General features: G+C 44.8%; 1 protein-coding gene across 1 annotated transcript in view; it reads right to left on the bottom strand.

Annotated features, from left to right (window-relative positions):
- Nucleotides 1-8,092: 8,092 nt before the first annotated feature.
- LOC144767248 (uncharacterized) overlaps nucleotides 8,093-16,746 on the bottom strand; it is a 382,106-nt gene continuing 373,452 nt past the window's right edge. The window contains 1 exon segment of the mRNA XM_078650776.1: nucleotides 8,093-9,662. Within this exon segment, the coding sequence (XP_078506902.1) occupies nucleotides 8,191-9,662 (1,472 nt within the window). The 3' untranslated portion in view covers nucleotides 8,093-8,190.

The raw sequence follows: 16,746 nt of genomic DNA, 5'->3' as shown, positions 1-16,746 counted from the left end.
CCACTTTGTTGCACAGATGTACAATGAAGGACTTGAGCGCCATGAAGATCGCCATCAGTTCTAGATAGTTGATGTGCATCTTCTGTTGCTGCGTCGTCCATAGTCCCTGCACCGTGTAAGTGAGCAGATGAGCTCCCCATCCCTGGAGAGATGCGTCCGTTGTCAGGATAACCTGTGGCACTGGCTCCTGGAACAGTCGGCCCTTGCAAAGGTTGTGTGGAGTCCACCAATGCAGAGAGTTGTATGCCCGACTGGTAACCAACACTAGGTCTGTTAATTGTCCCTGAGCCTGTGTCCACTGATTTGCTAAGCACTCCTGGAGCGGGCGCATATGCAACCGTGCGTGAGGGACTATGAAGATGCAGGAGGCCATCATGCCTATCAACTGCATGAACACTCTTGCTGGAAGTGAGTGTCTCGGTCTGAACTTCTGGATTAGAGACTGCATGCTGTCTATCCTGACCTGGTTTGGTTGCGCCATGGCCGTCAGGGTATTGATTGTCGCACCCAGAAACTGCCGGACATGTGCCGGCTGAAGGTGCGACTTTGGGTAATTCAACGAGAAACCCAGGTCGTGAAGGAGGTGAATGGTAGTCGACATGTCCGCGGCGCACTGTTGTTCCGACCTGGCTTGAACGAGCCAGTCGTCGAGGTAGGGGTAGACATGGATGTTCTGCCTCCTGAGGTGCGCTGCTACTGTCGCCAGGCACTTGGTAAACACCCTTGGGGCTGTTGTGACTCCGAAGGGTAGGACTTTGAACTGATAATGCGTGCCTTGGATAGTGAACCTGAGGTACTTTCTGTGGGACGGGTGTAGTGGAATGTGGAAATAAGCATCCTTGAGGTCTAAGGTTGCTAAGAAGTCTCCTTTGTTTAACATAGGAAGAATCTGTTGCAGTGTAAGCATATGGAAATGCTCTGACAGAATATACAGATTGAGGGGACGGAGATCCAGAATTGGTCTGAGAGATCCGTCCTTCTTTGGAATGAGGAAGTACAGGGAATATACCCCTGTGCCTTCCTCCCCCACTGGCACGAGCTCGATTGCTCCTTTTTGCAGCATCACCACCACTTCCTGCTGCAATAAGTGCAAGTGCTCTGCGGACATAGGTCTTTGTCTTGGTGGGATGTTGGGTGGAGTGGATTTTAACTCTAGACAATAACCGTACTGGATAAGTTGTCGCACCCACCTGTCTGTGGTGATGTTGATCCAGACGGGCAGGAACTGCTGTAGTCTCCCCCCGATAGGTGTTAAGTGGTCGGGGGGCAGTGTCAGAGAGTCACTGGTTGCTTGGGGCAGAGGAGCGTGAATTGTTGGTCCCTCTGCCGCGTCCTTTGTTGCTGTTTCCCCTGTAGCCCCTCTTGTTCTGTTTGGGGTACGAGGATTGTGCTCCACCTCTAGGGAACTGTGACTGCTGACCCATCTGTCCTCTGGTGACTCCACGGGCACCTGAGCGACGAAAACTATTGCCACGAAACTGCTGTGATTGCAGGGCCCCCATAGATTTAGCAGTTTCGGTGTCTTTTTTAATTTTTTCTAGGGTGGTGTCAACATCTGGACCAAACAGTCTATCAGGATTGACTGGTTGATTAAGTATGGTTGTTTGAATGTCAGGTTTAAACCCCGATATGCGGAGCCACGCCTGTCGTCTCAGCATGACACTGGTGTTAATGGTCCTAGCGGCTGTGTCCGCGGCATCAAGTGCACACTTTATGGCCGCGTTGGAGATCAGTTGTCCTTCCTGTATAATCATTTTGGTGCCTTCTTGAAACTGCGGAGGCAGGTGTTGCACAATTTGCTCTAGTGTGTCGTAATGTGACCTATCATAACGTGCCAGTAGTGCCTGTGTATTTGCAATACGCCAGAAATTGGCAGCCTGCGCAGCCACTCTTTTGCCTCCTGCCTCTAGCACTTTGGACTCCTTATCCGGGGGAGGAGCTTCACCCGTTGTTTGGGAGTTGGCCCTTTTACGGGCATTTGCGACCACAAGGGAGTCAAGCGGCAACTGTCCCCGAATGTATGCAGGGTCTGCAGGCGCTGGTCTGTACTTTTTTTCAATACGTGGGTTGACCACCCTCGCCCTGGTAGGCTCTTTAAAGATGTCCGCAGCATGCTTGAGGACCCCTTTGAGCATAGGCAGTGTCTTTACAGTTCTTTCCGAAACTGAAAAAGTGTCGAATAGAAAGTCTTCTTCCACTGGGTCAGCATGCATGTCCACATCATGATTAGCAGCTGCCCTCTCAATGAGTGCATGGAAACCTGCAGAATCCTCTGTTGGGGATGCACGTGTACTGAAAGCCTGTGGGTCTTGTCCCACATTTTGGGTGCCTTGGTCCCCAATGTCATCATATGAATCCGGCTGTGCATCTGGTTCATTGACCGGGAAAGTGTATTGGTCATCTTCATCATAGCCCTCACTTTCAGAGTGGTCTGGAGACGGTGTTGGGCTCCTTCTTGGAGGGGGCTGGATAGGTTCCATGAGGCCTGAGGCGTCCTGTGGAAACTTTTTCTTCTTCAGGGGGATGACATAGGATTCCACCGGCTGTGAAGTGATCTTCCTTTTGTAAAGGGTTAATTTGCCCGTGTCTGCGTCTATGAAGCACTCCGAATCCTCTTCTGAGTCGAGTACTCGACCTGAAAATGCCCCTGCCGTAGAAGATTCCGACTTCTTTGGCGTCGATTTTGATGAAAAGGCCTTCGGCGCCACTTTTGGCGGCAGAAGGAAGAGGAGTTTACTTGCGGGCTTGACCGGGACGTCTGTCGCCTTCTGCGGCGATGGCGCCGGCGCCGACGAAGCAGAGGCCTTCTCCCTAATTCTTTGTAGTGAAGAAGCAACGAGAGATGCGTCGGTGACAGTGGCCTTTGGCACCGACGAGGTGGCCTTGCCTTCGGATCCGACGTTCTGTTGGTCTTTTGGAGGGTTGGACGATGATGCCACGTCCGCCGACCCCGAGTCCTTGGACCGATGCGCAGATGTCCCAGCCGGAGCCGGAGTTGTGCCGCTGGCCTTGGCGGGCTTTGCCGGCGCCGGCGCGCTTGTCTTGTGCGTGCCACCCTTTTTAGAGGTTCTGTCCTCCGGCGCCGATTTCGACCCTGTGGAATCGCCAGATTTCTTCGACTTCTGTGGACCGGAGGTCGACGGAGTCGATGAGGCTGCAGGCTTATTCGTTTTTGTTGTTACGATCGCCATCTTAGGGACGCCTGAGTCCTTAAGTTTCGGTTTCGGTTTTGGGTCGGCCATTTTAGGTGTAGTCGATACCGTTGCTTTCAGTTTCGGTTTCGATACCCTCTGCGCAGCAAGTATGTCCGTGGCCGGGCCCGCAGGCGGGGCCGTGGCTTGCGCTACGGGGTCTTGGGTAAGGCCGACAGGCGATCCCGTGACCCGCTCCTTATGTCCGTAAACTTCGGGGCATAGCTCGTCCTCTGAGCTATCTTCCGCGGCCCCATAAACCTCTTCGTCGTCCCCTACCTCGTCGACGTATTCAAGGCCTTGACCCACGACTCCGTCGTCGTCTTCCGGATCTGCCTCGACCTCCGTCTCGGGCGGGGAGATTTGAAGATGATGGCTCTGGTCCTCCTCTTCTTGGTCGTCGAAGATGTTTTCTGGATCCGGGGCCGCTTGTTTGGCCACAAGGCGCACCGCGCGCCGAATCGTGAGAGTCTTTTTTGACCTGAAACTCGCACAGGCCCTGCAGTTTCCTTCGTCATGGTCTGGCGAAAGGCATTTGTTACAGACCGGGTGCACGTCTATATGTGGGTATTTGGACCCACAGAGCGGACAGAGCTTAAACGGACTCCGCTCCATGTTGGAAAATCGGTGTCGAGTCGCGATGAGAAGGCCTCGATGTCCGAAGAGTGGAAAAAACTCCGCTGATTCCGGCTCCGAGAGACGGAAGAACTCGAGACCGCACGCAAACAATACCGACGTAAAGAACACAAAGCCTTTTGGCCGTTTAAAGTTATGTTTTCTCGGTTCCGACGGAGAGACGTCGAGACCGCATCCGAACCCAATGGCGGAAAAAAACAATCTGGGGATGGAGCCGATGCCCATGCGCACTGTAGTCCAGGGGAGGAGCCACCTATCTCAGGATACTTCGAAGACTCTTCCAGGACAACAATGTGCGATCATCCGGACCCAACACTAGGCGGCGATCTAATGCTAAGATATGAATTTAGCAGCCCACATGCCTCGAACTCAAGCATTCTGAGACCCGATGTTCAAGCCTCCTACTCTTTAAGACATCTTGCTACACAGAGACTTGTACACTCAGGAAAGGCAGGATAGTCCACTGCTGTTAAAAATGTTTTGTGCAGCTGGAAATTGAGAACAGAATTCCAGGAGAACACTGCCTAGCCGAAGCATCATTAGGATTGCTGTCTGAAAAGCAAAAGCATGGCCAATTTGGTGATAGAACTATCAGAGAGATCGGGATTCTCAGGTCAGGCATGGTCAGGCATTTAACACAATAAAGACTATGTCACCATATCATAACATTTGATATTTCGTCAAAAGAGGTCTACTTTTTTAATAGTCAAATTACTGGATGCTCCCCCACAGTGTCGATCTGAGTGTGTTCACCATTCTGTAAGATGTAGATGAGGACGCTAGGTAGCTTAGTATATTTGCCACAATAGTGACAGAGCCACAGAATGTAATTGAGCGTGTCAGTTTGACTGAATTGTAAGTTGTCATTGTGACCTGTAACATTTTAATAACAACATATTATTAGTGAATCCTCATACCCTTCTTTCTGCAGCTCCTGCGTCTGATATTGATGGCAACAAACAGATAGAATCCCAGGTAGAAGGTGGACACTATGACGCATCAGTTGGCTGCAAGTGTTGTACATAAGGCTTTATGCAGCGGAAGAAGGCTGCACACTACTTTTACACATAATCTGACTCAACAGCACTGCCTCGGCGGGTGGCACACTGCTTTTACACAACATTTAATGCAATAGTACAGCCTTGGATAACGGCACACTGGTTTTGCACAACATCTGACACAATATTGCAAACTTCCAACCAAGGTCTCTAAGGAAGAATGGATTATAAACATAAATTGGAGAATTTTGGAAGTTGGTGAGAAAAATCTGTCACTATTCCCCTCTGTTTGACTGAGGTCAGAAACTCAGGAACCCTCACAACAATGACCGACATAGCTGGGGCGGTTGGTGTACGTACATCAGACCATCCGCCTTACTTATGGTAGGTATTCTGACCTACTTGCTTCTCTTCAGGAACATTATGTAAAGACTGGCTGTCTGAAACAGAAAAAAACTAGGTAAAAATTACCCAGACTCCCTTGTAGAAAGCTCTCAGTGTATCAAGTACAATATTTATTGATTTTACAAAAAGCAAAAGCAAACTCTCACTTTAGGAGTAAAACAAAAAAGTCTGTTGGGCACCTGTGTGAAACATGGCAGCCACTCAGCAAATGTTAGGTGCTTTTAGAGGCGCTCCTGTTGCTCCTCTGAAGGGATAGCCAGATTGGTGGAGATCGCTAAATATGGTGCACGGTAGTCCAACAGGGTAGTGGAAGCTGTTACGCCTGCTCCTCTGACAGACCGTGGACCCCTGTCAAACTATAAAGGAAAGGAACAGTCTTCAAATGTAACCCAAAATAGAAAAATCACTAAAGAAAGACGGGCTGGATTCAGGGTGTGGTGGACAGGGCGCTCTAACAAAAATGCAACAAAACATTATACCAGCCACACCAATGGTCCTCCCACTAACCCTGTTTATAGTTGGAGAGATTGTCAGCCTTTCATAAGAATTCCCACCGGTCTGTCGATGGAAAACATCTTCGAAGGAGAAAGGTCTCTCAAAGAAAACCCATCAGACATTATTAGATATAGCAGAGCTATATAAGAACCTTAAAAAACAAAAAAAGTACATTTTGTATTTGACAAACTCATGTTTAAATCCTTGTGTGGCACGCTGCTTTCAAGTGCTCAACCTTCTGTGGTATTTTCATGGATTATTAACAAGAGTAGTGCCAGGATACAGACATGTTTTTAGCTTTCCTAAACAAATCGGGTATGGACTGGGTAGAACTGAATTATGTTCCCAAAACAGGTGTGAAGCCCAGATCTCAGTATTACAGGTATCGCTTCTCTCTTCATTAATAGAGAAGGAGACATAGTACCATCTCAAGCTAAGAACCGCCTCTCACTCTGAGAGAAGGCATACTGGCGAGAATAGTCCCCTATGATTCCACCTGCGCCAGACTCCCTGCTGAAAGCAGTCATGCTATTGAGATTTGACCCCTCTATTGCCAAATAAACTAGGCTCCTTGCTGACATCACAAATTATCTTTAAAATCTAGGGAATAAATCACATTTAAGATCTCCTATACAATCAGCAGTCAAATACCATGAATTCAAATACATTTGTTGTTTTATTACATATCTAAAAACATACATTTCATATTAATATATAAAATCTAGTCATCTTTGTGTACATTTAATAGCCTCATGATTGTTTTTGCTGTATGATAATTTAGTTCATGCTAATGTTAAAGTAAATTGAGTTTGATCCTGGTACACATCTCTGTAGTGTGGATTTTAAAGGCTCTTGATGTCCATACATGGGTGGTGTTTGGATGTTTGGTTATGTATCATTAATACAGATTTATAAAGTATTGGGTTTCAAATGTATTATGCCACTAATGTCTATACAAACCACTTGTTCCTAAATATAATTTGTTCAGTTTACAACTTGTTGCTGATAACGTGTAAGGAAAGTGAGTTTGACCCTGAAGCAAACCCCTGTAGTGTGTTATATATAAGGATGAGTGTGCTCTCATTCCTGTTCTGTGGTGGTATGGTGATGACATTGGGACACGTGGAGTGGTGTGGCTCACTGGTTAGAGGCGGCAGACCCAGAAGCAGAGAATGGCCCGGTACCAGGGTTCAATTCCCGACGAGGCAGGGTCGTGGACCAGGGTCAGCGGACTCGATAATTCTCGCCTCGGTGCCTACTCTAACCAGGGATCACACTCGGCAACTCTGAGCATTAGCTTGCCTCATCTCTACAATGGCCCCCCACATTCGCCAGGGATGCCTGGTTTCACCTTGGAGATACCCAGTAGGGACCATCTCACAGGGATAGCCAGGACGGATTCCCCAGCGGTCTACAGCGCCAGGACGCCTCAGGGCAGCAGTGCGCTTTACAAGACACATACATTTACATTTACATTTACATGGTTGGCAGCAGTAAGAACTTCCCGGACTCATAACTTTGTTAAAATGAACTTGGTGGAAAGCATTAGTTTCTACTATCTTTGGCTACTGAAGATGTATCCTTTCTTCTGATGTACATATTATATCGAAGAACTCCTTCCTCTAGGCAAGGCTGGGCTATGAGACCACTGTTTATTTGGCAGCTCCAGCAACACAAAAGCACCTTACAGATGATTCAGAATGCTACTATCTAGTGTGTGTTCACTGATGTCTCTGCAGAATTGATAACATACTAAAGGTCTTCTCCTAGCGGCCAATGAAGGCGTACTAAACAAGCTCCAAGTTGTACAGAACACCGCAGCACGCCTGGTGACAAATGCCCCCCCCCCAGAACTCCATCCCGGCCCCTTCTTAAACTTCTCCACTGGCTGCCCATCCGGAAACGGGTGGAATTTAAGACCTGCTGTGTGGTGCACAAAAGTCTGCATAATCTAGGGCCGTCCTATCTAGCAGAAAAATGTGTCCATCATTGCCCCCCACGCAACCTGCGCTCTAGTAACCAGTTGTTACTGCAGATTCCCCGATTTAGCAAGACCAGACAGAGAGGACGTGCCATCTCTGTTATGGTCCCACGTCTTTGGAACAGCCTTCCTTTCTCCCTCAGGCATTGTACCAGCCACTCAATCTTCAGGAAGAGTCTTAAGACCACTCTGTTTCAGTACTAAAGCCTCTCTCTCCTAGCACTCTCAGAGAGCACTGCGCGGAGATACACCTTCGGGTGTGATTCCGGCGCGTTACACATTCACAAATTCACAAATAAATACATTCACGGCACTGTAATGGTGTTTCCCCTGTGTGTATACGCTGATGACTTCTCAGATTTGAGGAATCACTAAAACTACTTCCACATTCATTGTAATGGTATGGTTTTTCCTCAGTGTATGTTCGAATATGTTTTTATTTGTCTGATGACCCACTAAAGTGCCTCACACATTCACTGTAATGCTATGGTTTTTCTCCTTTGTGTGTTTGCTGATGTTTTCGAATATTTAATAACACCCTGAATCTCTTCACACTTTTATTGCAATGGTATGGCTTTTCCCCAGTATGTGTTCGCTGATGAATCCTGAGAGCTGAGGAATGACTAAAAATACTTCCACATTCACTGCAATGGTATGGTTTTTCCCCAGTGTGTGTTCGCTGATGTATTTTGAGGTCTGATAACCGACTGAAGCTCTTCACACATTCACTGCAATGGTATGGTTTTTCTCCTGTGTGTGTTCGCTGATGAATCCTGAGAGCTGAGGAATCACTAAAAATACTTCCACATTCATTGCAATGGTATGGTTTTTCCCCACTGTGTTTTCGCTGATGTATTTTGAGGTGTGATAACCGACTGAAGTTCTTCACACATTCACTGCAATGGTATGGTTTTTCCCCAGTGTGTGTTCGCTGATGTATTTTGAGGTTTGATAACCGACTGAAGCTCTTCACACATTCACTGCAATGGTATGGTTTTTCTCCTGTGTGTGTTTGCTGATGAATCCTGAGAGCTGAGGAAACACTAAAAATACTTCCACATTCATTGCAATGGTAGGGTTTTTCTCCTGTGTGTGTTCGCTGATGAATCCTGAGAGCTGAGGAATCACTAAAAATACTTCCACATTCACTGCAATGGTATGGTTTTTCCCCAGTGTGTGTTCGCTGATGTATTTTGAGGTCTGATAACCGACTGAAGCTCTTCACACATTCACTGCAATGGTATGGTTTTTCACCTGTGTGTGTTCGCTGATGATTTCTGAGAGTTGAGGAATCACTAAAAATACTTCCACATTCATTGCAATGGTATGGTTTTTCCCCAGTGTGTGTTCGCAGATGTATTTGGAGCAGTGATAACCGACTGAAGCTCTTCACACAGTCAGTGCAAATGTACGGTTTTTCCCCTGTGTGTGTTCGCTGATGTATTTTGAGGCTTGATAACTGACTGAAACTCTTCACACATTCAGTGCAATGGTACGGTTTTTCCCCTGTGTGTGCTCGCTGATGACTTTGGAGTTGGGATAATTGACTGAAGCCCTTCACACATTCAGTGCAATGGTATGGTTTTTCTCCTGTGTGTGTTCGCTGATGACTTTGAAGATTTGATAACCGACTAAAGCTCTTCACACATTCAGTGCAATGGTACAGTTTTTCCCCTGTGTGTGTTCGCTGATGTCTTTGGAGTTGGGATAATCGACTGAAGCTCTTCACACATTCATTGCAATGGTATTGTTTTTCTCCTGTGTGTGTTCGCTGATGTCTTTGAAGATTTGATAACCGACTAAAGCTCTTCACACATTCATTGCAATGGTATGGTTTTTCCCCTGTGTGTGTTCGCTGATGAACATGGAGTTGTGATAACTGACTGAAGCTCTTCACACATTCAGTGCATTGGTATGGTTTTTCCCCCATGTGTGTTTGCTGATGGTCTAGGAGTGCTAACTGACTAAAGTGCTTCACACATTCACTGCAATTGCATGTTGCTTCTCCTGTGTGTGTTTGTTGATGGCTCTTTCGTAGTGATGACAAACTAAAGCTCTTGCTGCTTGTGTATGATTTTTGTTTCTTGATTAGTGTCTCTGGGTCAGGTTTATAATTATCTGCATCCCATGACTGGGTTTCCTGAGGAGCTAACATGGTTGATAAAGCCCTTGTGTTTTTATCACATTCCCTGTATGTGTGTGGTATTTTGGATGGTTGATTTCAGATTTCACAATGAAATACAAGACTCAAAAACTACACATAGTATATATGTGGCAAGTAAAGCTTCTTTGTAGGTGGTTATGTCTTTAGATTGAGAAATGGTTTTGCATGTTTATGAGTGAAGATTAGTCTTCGTTCTGGTCGAAGCAAATTGGGACAGTCTGTTGTAGATCAGAGACCCTCTCTTTCCTTTGCCCGTAGTTGTCTGGCTCGACTCCCTTGGGCTTTTCTCTTGCTCCTGTGGTTTGGCCAGGAAGAGTTTACAATACACCTAGCGTGCTGAATGGTGGTCTGCCATCATTACAGGAAGCAGAGAAATGCTGTATCCACCTCATACCGAACACATGATCAAAGCTGGTGGTGGAGGCCTGTTTATACAGGAAGTGGTTTGTCAGTGTTGTTGCCTTAATTTTCTAGAGGTTATTTCTTAGTCCTGTTGCGTGGAGGTGCACAGCTCAGACTCTTACATCCACTGAATTGCTCTTGACTGCCTCTTCGAGGATCTATCAGTTTATGTTCAGGTTCCTCAGTCTGCAGATCTTTTCCTGAATATTGGAGCTAATTTTTTTTACCACTTTTTTCAGATTTGCACGATTACTGTCATTATTCAGGATCATTTGAGCATCCATGGCTGATTTCCTATTGGATGTAAAGAGATTTAAAATCACTAAATGGAAATGTAAGAGTATGCAAATACACAATATTTAACTAGTTATAAAAGACCATTTATGAAAGTTACCAAGAGATATTTCCCCTACACAGATATTTAACTAAATGTTCTATTGAACATGTACATCTTACTTAATTCAGAAAAGGAGGTGATTTTTCAGTGTTCACACAGTAACTTAGTACAGAAAGAGCACACATGGAATGCCCACTTGCTAGAAGTACAGCTTTACAAAGACGCACATAGCTAAGATTTCATTTAAACAAGAAGAGATTGTGTAAAAAGAGATGGATCAGGATGTGCTGCTGTCACTTCAGTTTCAGGAAGTTTATAACAACAGTAACCCTTTCAAGACTAAATGACAAGGAAAACTCTTCATGAAGTTTATAATAAATGTAACACTTCAGGAAGTATATAATAAAGCTAACGCTTCAGGAAGTATATAATAAAGCTAACGCTGCAGGAATTTATATAATAAAGCTAATGCTCCAGGAAGTATATAATAAAGGTAACGCTTCAGGAAGTATATAACAAATGTAGCTCCATTACCACTCTTCTTCACAGTACTTCGAAGTTTACACTGGAGGAGCTGAAGTTCTAACTCCTGTCTTTACTTTTCCGTTTTTTTTTTTTGCCACTTTCCTAGGGATCGTCCAAGCATTTGTTGGAAGATTGCACCATTTATTATATAGATTCCATCACTACTAGTAATATACCTGCAACATCTCTGCTACCAATACATGTCTGCTTTTTGTCTTTTTCTGCCTTTACCAGGGTATCTGACTAAATGTCTTCCGTTTGGTGCCAGCATGCTTCTCGGTCAGTGGATGGAGCAGTGGAAGAGTAAGACAAGATGTCCATTGCTTGAGGGTGAGTGCAGCACTTACACCTTTGGGTATTTCTTACATTCAGCTCCCTTATGGCTGCGTACTCGCTCAGCAGGGTTCATTGACAGGTAAAGCAGGGGAGTGACACAATGAACACAGCAGACATCAGGTAATGAAGTAATGGACAAACACCATGATAGCGTAGAAGGATCAAAAGCATCTTTAGAGAAGCTAGCCGGGGACATAAAAACGGAGGAAGTGCACAGGTAGCTACTTATGAGGTACAAACAGGGGAGGCGAACATGTAGGTACATGCTCCATTTTGGGTCTGTTTCAGGCTTTTACTGGGCTGGGAATTGGGTGCACTGTATCTTAATCCTGCGGCTGATAAAGGCACTTGCTGCAAGGGTGTTACCACTTTGACCCTTTACAAGCGGGGAGCCGAGCCTTAGAAAACACAACACCTGAAGGCTGCCTGCCCTGAGGGGAAGGTGAGGGTCCAGGTGTCAGAAAATATCAGCATGGGACTTAAAAGGATCCTAATAAACACAGCCCCAGAGAGGCAAAATCGTCAGCCTAGATGAAGAAGAGGTGGGTCCTCCACTGTTTCCGGAACAGTACGTTTTATTGAATCGTTCTAAGGTTAGGAGGCATAGAATTCCACCGGGTCGGAGCTAAGACATGGAAGGAGAAACCTTTCGTTCTGGCTCTCCTGTGACGAGGGATGTGGGCCAGGTTTAGATTGGATGGAGCATAGCGTTCTGGAGGGCATGTAAAGTTTTAAACAGTTGTCATGCATATATTTGGCCAACGCGGATACACAGTTTTTAGATGTGACACAAAAGCCAGTTGACTCTGCCGACAGGGAAATAATTAGCTGAGTGTCATCAGCATACAGCACTCAAGAGATATTCCATAATACTTCACTTCCTCTGCCAGAGGTCTGATGTAAATATTAACAAGCATTTGCAATGCAAATAGGTCTCACATTTGTGAGTTAGAGCTATTGAAGTTGTGAATAGGATTTTTTTTCTACCTACACGGTTTATTTTTAGAGTGAATGTATGTAGTGTGCAAAATCCCTTAGAAAGGGCCTGCACTTCGTAATAAATATATTGAAAAAGACGCAAAGATGGATTGTGTCAACAATTGCTTGGCAAGTACCTCATGGGTGAAGTGTCGCCACACATGTACACCGTGGTGCTTTACTAATGAGAAACTCATTAATAAAAGTAGTGCTTACAGACTAACCAACGCGATCGGAGCATGAGAATCCAAATCCCGGCTTCACTTTCATTTTCTAGACTATTTGATTCACTCTCCCGTGTCTTGGATATCCCCCAAACACTTGGAGGCAATGAAGTTGGCAAAGGGCATGGGGAGCAGGGCGGCATCAGGGGTACATGAAAATGTATTCATTGCCTAGTTGTCAAAGTTAGCCCGGTGCTATCAGTTAAAAGTGTGCAGATATCATTAGGATTACTTTACTCGCATCTATGAGAAAATTGACATTAATTATACAAAATGCCAGAATCCGTGTCTGTTTTCACAGTGCTGGTTGATTAGCTTCATTGCATTAGTTTTTGTATTTAATCTTTTACCTAGCATCCAAAGTAGGTTACCTAACCCCAAAGCCCTGAGTTATTAAATGACCCAAAGTAGGAAGTGTTTTACAGTTGAGAAAATGTGTCCAAATGTAATTTTGGTAGTGCCATGGAATGATCAGCCAATGAGGTACTCGATGAGCAGGTATTTAACAACACGTTCAAAATGTTCAAAATGTACGGTATTGTGGCTTTTGTTTGTTTGTACACAACCACCTCTCTGAATGTGTTTATTAACACAGAACTCCATCTACCAGACAGTGCTCACTTAAGGGGCGACTAAAGCACAGAACAAAATGTATTCAGTTATCCTCAGTGTGAAGGCACCCAGAAGGTTTAGGTGCCCATCCTGAGAGGCTAGGGATCCCTGCACTTCTACAGACTCTGCCATGCTCCTCTGCACCAGCAGGGCACGGCTCAAAATCTGCTGCTTGTGCTAAGCTAAGACTAGGTAGGGGGATGAGGTTGGAGCATGCAGGAGTTTCCAGCAGATTTCCAGGTTATTGAAAGTGATGATTCTGACATGAGGCAAAGGAGTCTGACTTTGTCTGTTTGCCTGCACCAGTCTATTTCACTACCATCTACGGGGCTCACTGTCATGTATTCATTCTTCTCTCTTTGTTAAGAGGTGTGTGAGCCAATATATTATTAGCAGGTAGAGCCAGCCCGAGACAAGCCAAAGCGTATACGAGCCAGTGGGCGAACCGTGAAAATGATCGGCATGTTAATCATACAGTAAACATGATGCAAATGTGTAAATGTGCGATAACGTCTCTTCAGAATTCAAAAAGTGCATTTCGTTAGCGCGTCACTTCAGTACACATGATTATAGCGCTGATTTGAGAGGACGGTATTAAAAGTGCTCGTTTTAAGCATGAGTTAAAACACTGCCGCTCCTCCGGCCTGACAACAATGCCAATTGGGAACTATGGGACGTCAGTTGCTATCCATTCCCCGAATGTTGCCTAGAGTCTTAATATATTTAGAGTAACATCAAAATCTAGTTCATTAAACACGAGAAGTTTTTGTACAGCACGCATCGTGATCTTGCATATTTCAAAGTGGCAATAATAAAGAAGAAAACAGAATTGTCAGCAGGCAAGATAACATGAACGGTAGTGGGGGGATGGTGCGGAGGAGGGTGTAAAGTCACTGACTGAGGGAGGGGGCGGGTGGGGTGGGGAGACAGAGAAGAAAATAGTTTTAGCAGTAAAGGGGCCAATAGCCGTGGAAGGATACAAATGATGAATGAGGAGGGACAAACAAGCCTCAAATCAATCGGAGGGCAGTATTTAAGACAAAAGCCAATGGGCAGAGAGTGGGCGGAGCTTCCATGAAGCTTCCCCACTACAGTGTATACTGCATGCCTCGCAAAGCGATGGCAGAGTATTTGCGCTGCAACGCTAGGCGAGACCTAAAAGAAATTAGTGTTAGGAGTTAAGGGGGCAATAGCCGTGAAAGGATAAATGATGAATGAGGAGGGACTAACAAGCCTCAAACCAATCGGAAGGCAGCATTTTAGACAAAAGCCAATGGGCAGAGAGTGGGTGGAGCTTCCATGAAGCTTACACACTACAGTATACACTGCATACCTCACAAAGCGATGGTAGCGCATTCACGCTGCAACGCTAGGCAAGACCTAAAAAGGGTAGGAATGAGCTCCAAACCCCGGGGGGCACCAGGAACCATTCCTCTTTGTGATGAGGTGAAAGGGGAAGGGGAGGGTATAACTTTAAAAGACCACTTGTTCAAGCAGGTGACAACCAGAAGTCAAATATGACGGTATAGTTTTATTGTAGCTTCTTTCATCATGCAGAGCTCCCACACTCCTGCCTCAGCAACCGCCACTCCTAGAATGACCGGAAGACCTGGAACAAACTAGAGTTCCAAGGATGGCCAGTCAACCTCGCACGGCAGGTCAATGAGTAAAGAGAAAGAACCATCATAACATATCTTCTTTTCTTACAGAAGACAAAAAAATAATAATAATACAAAGTACATAAAATATTGCAATCAATAGAACAAATACTGATAATAAATATGAAAAACGCAACATATGTGGAACAGAATAAAATGTTATATTAATAAAACAATATAAGCAAAATATAGAAGAACCGTATGATAAATTTATCATAAATTTATGAAACATCTTCTTTCCTAAAGAACAAAAAAAAAACAGAAGAAGTCAATACCTAATAAAATCATCATATCTCCTTGGAAAACGAATCTCTCGTACTGGTTTTGTTTTGTTTTCCCTCATGAAGGTTTTTGCAAGTACTAGATTGTTGTAAAGGAGGCCCTTGAATACAAGTACCAGCATCCTTCTTGGAATAAAGAGCAATCCTCCTAAAATTGCAACATTGGCCGTTTCCTAAAACAACATGCCATCTGAGAACCTCTTTAACACTAAAAGGATAAGAAAATGTATTCAACCCATGCTCTCTTCTACCTAATTTGACCTTGACAAGATCACCCACTTCCACTCTTCCAGTTTTACCAGTATGACCACGATAGGGAAAGAGGTGTTCTCTTCATGCAGCCAATGAGGAATTAACTTGTTTTGGCACTCTACCTCGAATTTTCCCAAAAGGGACAACATTGGTTACACTATGGACAGTGGTATTATATGACCATAACATATCATCCACAGCTCTTTGAATATCACGTCGACCCTGAACAGCTAATTGAAGAGTACCTTTCACCATTCTATTCATGCGTTCCACTATGCCGTTGCCTTGTGGATTATACAGTTAAGTACACATGTGCCTGAATCCATGACTTGAAAGGAAGTTGCGCATGGCATAAGAAGTTAGTTGAGTGCCATTATCTGCAACTAACACACGGGGAAAAGTATCTTTAAAAAATATGGATCTGAGATGATTAAGAATATTATCAGTAGTAATATTTCTCAAAAACTCTACAAACACCTAATATGAACATACATCCACTAAAACCTTGGCCAATCGATACTTCGAAGAGAGAAAGTCCATCGGACCAATAAAGTCCAAACAAACCTTTTCCCAAGGCAAATCCGCAAGAAATGAGATGGAACCTAGGCGTTTGAGAATTAATCTTTAACCTCTTTTCGTTCTCCTTACACAAAGAACAATCCTCTACCCAACGAACATAGTCATCAAACCCAGGATACCAAAAGTTAGCCTTAAGGCGCTTGATGGTCATGGTTTGTCCAAGATGACCCTCATTGTTATTGTTATTGTTATATGTACTTCTAAAGCGCGACATTCATCCAACAGGATATCACGGCGCCACAGTTAAACAGTAAGCCATAGGCAAGATACCAGGGACTATTATTTATACTATTTAGGGAATAATGCAGTTTTTAGTTTTTTTCTGAAAGTAAAGTAACAATCAGTACATCGAAGATCAATAGGCAAGTCATTCCAGCACTTAGCGTCAAGGTGCGAAAAGGCGCGCCCGCCCATCCTGGATAATTTAATTCGTTTGGTGACAGCTTTAGCTGTGGCTTGTGAGCGTAGGTTACGAACTGGGGCATAAAGCTTAATTCTGTTCCGCAGGATGTAAGGACCAGTATTATGCAAAGTTTTATGAGCAATGCACAACATTTTAAAAACTGCTCTTTGCCTCATAGGCAACCAATGTAACGCTCTCAGGCAGTTTGTAGCAGAATCGTACTTTTTTTTATCGCAGACAGCTTTAGCTGCCGCATTCTGGACCAGCTGTAGTTTTGAAAATAGATAAT

Source organism: Lissotriton helveticus, chromosome 1_1 (assembly GCF_964261635.1).
Source record: "Lissotriton helveticus chromosome 1_1, aLisHel1.1, whole genome shotgun sequence".
NCBI classification, from domain to species: Eukaryota; Metazoa; Chordata; class Amphibia; order Caudata; family Salamandridae; genus Lissotriton; species Lissotriton helveticus.
Note: the sequence above shows the minus strand (reverse complement) of the source record. Positions and strands in the feature narration are given on the sequence as shown.